This window comes from Populus euphratica, unplaced genomic scaffold, assembly GCF_000495115.2.
Source record: "Populus euphratica unplaced genomic scaffold, PopEup_1.0 scaffold234.1, whole genome shotgun sequence".
In the NCBI taxonomy this organism is placed as follows: Eukaryota; Viridiplantae; Streptophyta; class Magnoliopsida; order Malpighiales; family Salicaceae; genus Populus; species Populus euphratica.
The window spans coordinates 797,327-802,570 of NW_011499928.1; the positions used below are offsets into that span (position 1 = coordinate 797,327).

Here is a 5,244-nt window from a genome sequence, read left to right on the forward strand (position 1 = left end):
ATGGATATTTAAAATATCAAAAGATAGTATTTGAAACTTTGAACTTGGAACTTAATATGAACAGTTATATTGTTTCATGAATAGTCATACTATTTGATGAACAATTATATTATTTCATCAGCAATTATATTGTTCGATGAACAACCATAATGTTTCATCAATAGTCATATTGTTTGATGAACAATCATAGTGGTTCATCAACAATCATATTATTTGATGAACAGTCATATTGTTTCATCATTATATTTCAAGTTTATAAAAGCATGTTACTACAAAGAAAAGATATATAACAACAAAATACATATATTCTTTTCTTGGTCTTATCTTCTCATTCTTTTAAAGGTTTAGAGGGCTTAGTTGTATCTTGGAGGTGTTATCTCTGTGTGGGACAAATAAACACCTTAAAGATAGTATTTTCACGTCTCTAAACCAACTTCATATTTGTTTCCATCCTAAACTTTCCTAACAATATATATAATAATTTAATTCACTATTTTTTAACACACTTATATATACTATTAAATATTTTTTACGAATTATATATATTTGATAAACCATCCATTACTCGTGGTTCGTTGACTATAATTATAATAAGAAGAAAGACTACACCCACTCACACCAAAAAAAAAAAAACCTCTTAGATTTCAACAATTTTATTTTATCTTTAATTGGCTCAAATTGTATAATTTACAATATATATGAAGAAAAAAATGTACATGTTGTATTTTTATTTTTATTAATAATTAAAAAAAATGTTTTAGTCTTGATATCAAAATCCCTAGTATAATATACATGCTATGAAAATCATATTTATAAATGTGATAATTATGGAATGCGTTAATTAATAAATCCCAATCACAACCTGCTATATGTATCATTTAGGTAAGAAGTATCACTACAGAATTAATTATCTCTAGCATTATTAACATTTCACATGACCTTTGTCTGATTATGCTGCGCATCAACAGGCTGATACTTGGTCGACATCCTCTGATCGTCTGCATCCTCTGATCGTCTGTACATAGTAGCAGGTTCCGACAAGCAAGTAGCAATTGACAATATCAGGAGTATTTCCCGGCAACCTCCAGGAGGCAAGAGCACATCTCTTGAGGTTTAGAAAACATGAGCATGTGATCAGAACCAGGGATAACTTTTACTTCATCCGGTGGATTTTTTTCAATCATCCATCTCTGTATAGCTTCCTTTATTATCTTGTCTTGGTCACACACGATATAAACTCGAGGAACCGATCCGTACTTCTCCTTCGAAACCCAGAGTTCTTCTTGAGTCGCCTCGGCACTAAACAAAGGGTGAGGTCGCAGCAACAGCTTTGCTAGCGAAAGATCCTGCAGGTCAAGTTCTCAAAGAAAGAGAAAACGAGGCAAGGAAGATCAGCAGGAGAGGAGAAGATTCAATCAAGTTTATAGAAATCACGGCGTGCTAAAACATATCTAAATCATGCATGAAAAGAACCACCTCGGCAGGAGAGAGCTGGTACAGCTGGATTGACAAGCAGTCGGGCCCAAGCAGCATGGACGTTGGAGGATTGTTGGGCCCATTATCAAACATGTATTGTGAGTCCATGAAGGAACCTGCTTGTCTGGCATTCTGATAATATATTTCCAAAGTAAATATCACCGTTTTACACGGAGAGAAAGCTTATGAGAGTGATGCGATTCACTCCATAGCTATCCTTGAACTTCAATTTAAGAGAGCAATATGAGATGGAACATAAGAATTAAAGAAGATTAACACAATCACTTCATAAACTTCTGAAGTTATTTACAATATACAGGATCATTGCTGTAATGAGCATACCAACATGCAACTGCAAGGAGAGGGACAGCAAGAACAGGCCATTGAGCTTACGGTTACGCGAGTTGGCTCATCTTAGGCAAAGGTATTTTAACAAATAGGTTGCTTTCAAGGAAAAGCATTTATTTCTCCGAGATCCTGATCTCGAGAAGAAAAATCTTCAGCGTCCGTAATTGCGTTTGGTAGGCAGAGGTTGAACTTTAGACCCACTAGACACTTTGACCCATCATGCACATTTGGCATTAACCCACATGATCATGGATTGGAGTAGCCCTAGAGCCTGGCCATGTTCCATCGTTGATGTTTGGCCATTAATGGTGCCTATGCTAGACAATGTTGAAAGGGAGCTCAGATCAAGCTCATTTTTTTTGTGGGATCTAAGTTCATCACTAGTCTAAACAAAGTAAGAGATTTAGGCAAACAGGATGAAATCTGTTCCCTCACAATCGCATTCTCAGCCTCTCAAACAATCAGCTAGAATCAAATACAAGTAAATCTAATTTGCTGGCTAGTAATTAAAGAAAAGCTACCATCTTATGGAGATCCAATGTAGCCTGCATAATAGATCTGAAAGAACACAAGCCAGGGCAAGAAATAACAGTCCTATAGCTAATTAAGACGTCGAGAAATCATAAAGTATAAATATCATATTACCTTTCCTTCTCTTCTCCGTAAAAAAAAATAGCTCCTCCTCTGGAAGCTTTTAATTTTTTTCTGTGTATGTGTGTGAAGAGAGAAAGAGACAAAAACCAAAAAAAAAAGAAGAGCAAATGATACCTCTTCCTTTGCAGCTGTGAAGCTCAGAGCAGGACCTGGCATGATACATGCTGCGAAGACTGCACAAGAAATTTTCTCAGGGAACCTTTCCATTGCAACAGAATTACAGAGCCCGCCCATACTGTGACCCACTAGAATCACCCTTTCTTCTGGTGGCAAAGATGTCATGAATTCCATCAATGGCTCGAAATAGTCTGAGATCGCATGGAGCTCTTCTACCCGCTTTGGATGGACCCCTGAAGCAGCCATATCCAGAGCTGTAACTTTGTGACCAGCTGATGTAAGCAAAGTTGCCACCTTATACCAACACCATGCTCCATGACAGGCCCCATGGACAAGCACAAAATGCTTCTGCCTCTCCATCTCCTATCCCTTGTGTCTGTCTTCCCGTCCTGCTGGCTATATTATAATTTGATTGGAGAACAAATTGGATGGCAGAGCTTAGTTCATCTTCTTTTATAAGGAGCTGTTACTGTTAAAAAAAATTCTCAACTTTCACGTCACATTGAAAATTCAACAATGGCATTTTAACTGGGCCCACATTTGTCATTTTGCCGTCACTTTATAGCATCACAAGTTGTAATCTTCCTCAGATAAAACCGCAGCCGGCCACGTGCAGAAAAAGAGAGATCAAATTTAATGATGGGAAAAATTATAAATAATTGATATTATATATTATATAGATATATATTATATATAGAGTTATTAATTTAGAATTGATGTATTAACTCATATCAAGTAAAATTAATTTAAGAATATTTTTAAAATAAAAAATTTTACATTATAATTTTTTTCGAGTTTTTATATTTTAAAATTACTTAATAATAACTTTATTATTAATTTTATTAAAGATATTCTTTCTCAATATATATAATGAAACTCTCATTCATTTATTTATAAAACTTCTAGCAACTAGTAAAATTATTGTCAATAATTCTTTATTAATTTGTTATTTTATCCATTTATTTATAAAATTTCTAGCAATTAGTAAAATTATTGTCAACAATTCTTTATTAATTTGTTATTTTATGTAAGTGGGTTAAATATAAATACTAATATATTTTTTTATTGTATCTCTATTTTTTTTTAGTTGTTTAGTATTTTATTTTTAATCACTAATACATTGATCACCATCATTTTTCATATAAAATTCATAATAAAATATATATTAATTCTTCAAAACTCATTTCAATTCATATTTATATACATATAATATTATACATGCACATATTAATTTAACAAATTCATAAATTATCATATCATTAATAAATAAAACTAAAATTAAATAATGAAATAAATAGAAAAAATAAAAGAAACTCATTTAAAACATTAAATATAAAACATAAAAGGTTATTTAACTAATTAATAGTTTAGAACTTTAAAAAAAATTGTAGAAAAAAAGCAGGTAGGAATAATAATTCAAAAAAAAAAAGCTTGTTAAATTATTATATTAAAATTTTAATAATATAAAAAATATTAAAAAAAAATATTGCTCCCTTAATCTCCACTGTGGCAGAGACTAAACTTCAGTCTGCAATCGACTTTTGCATGTATTCAGCTCCATAGCCAAAAAAGATGAATGATACATGTTCAAGTGTTAAAATCAAGTGGATGAAATCTTCACAAGGATGGTCACGGTCCAGGCGAAGCCAATTTCAAATGTGCTGCGAAATCTTTGCATCCTCTGCTATTCGTCAAAAAGACAACTCTTACGTCCTACAATCTCAAACCAAATTAACTAAAAATATTGGAAATTTGTTGTGACTACAAGGAAATAAAAAATTAATTCAAAAAAACTCTTAGTTTTCTCACTCAAAACTCTTGTTCTTTTATATTTATTGATGATTTATAATAATTAATCAATGATCTATAATAATAAAAATAAATTATTATTAATTTTTTAACCTTTTAACTTTCAATATTTATTGTAAAAAAAAAAGTGAAAAAAGAGTTTAAACTAAGAAATTTTTAAACTTTTACATACTCTTTCTTGCCTCTCATAATTTAGTGTTTTATTCTTATTTTATAATTTTATTTCCTTTTAAATCTAGTGCTTAGGCTTATATTATTTAAAAATATTTAAATTTTTTATTATTTGGTTCAAATACTTTGGTTTAAAAGTACATTTAAGTCAAAGTAGTGTTATTGAAATCCTAAGAGACATATTGTATATATTTTAATTTTACAAGTGAGGAGTAATAAAACTTTAAGAACAAAAGATTCATTATTTTAAAGTGATTCAAAAAATAAATACCTTCTTATTTTAATTTGATTATTTTTTGTCTTAAGTTTATAAATTTAAGCATGTATATACTTTAGTCTTTCCTAGAAAATCTTTTGTATAGCATGTCTATGTGATGATAAATTATCAATCTATGTTAATTTTTTTTAACTGCAATCCTATCATGATAAACTACGCATATTTGTACACTAGTTGACACGACTAAAAGATTGATGTCTTCTCTCAAGTGCAAGAGTGTCGAAGTAATAAATAACCCGGTAAAACCGGGGTCGAACCACAGAAAGGCTAATTGTACAAATTATAAACAACAACAATAATAACAATAACAACAACAATAATAATAGTAGCAATAATAATACTAATAATAATAATAGAAGTAGTAATAGTAGTAGTAATAATAATAATAATAA

General features: G+C 30.6%; 1 protein-coding gene across 1 annotated transcript; it reads right to left on the reverse strand.

Moving 5' to 3' along the window:
* Positions 1-807: 807 nt before the first annotated feature.
* Positions 808-3,055, reverse strand: LOC105135868 (polyneuridine-aldehyde esterase-like). Its single transcript, XM_011040940.1, has 3 exons — positions 2,593-3,055; positions 1,477-1,608; positions 808-1,346 (listed from the first exon to the last, which is right to left on the reverse strand). Exons 1-3 carry the CDS (start codon positions 2,953-2,955, stop codon positions 1,062-1,064), a joined length of 780 nt encoding a protein of 259 aa, XP_011039242.1. The 5' UTR covers positions 2,956-3,055; the 3' UTR covers positions 808-1,061.
* Positions 3,056-5,244: the final 2,189 nt, after the last annotated feature.

What these genes read in the sequence shown, in the direction of transcription:
- LOC105135868 (XM_011040940.1), bottom strand. Translation starts at nt 2,955, where the DNA reads ATGGAGAGGCAGAAGCATTTTGTGCTTGTCCATGGGGCCTGTCATGGA. An exon ending in TCACAGCTGCAAAGGAAGAG is followed by an intron (nt 1,609 to 2,592) that starts GTATCATTTGCT and finishes ATATATTATCAG; the next exon opens with AATGCCAGACAAGCAGGTTC. An exon ending in ACCAGCTCTCTCCTGCCGAG is followed by an intron (nt 1,347 to 1,476) that starts GTGGTTCTTTTC and finishes CTTGACCTGCAG; the next exon opens with GATCTTTCGCTAGCAAAGCT.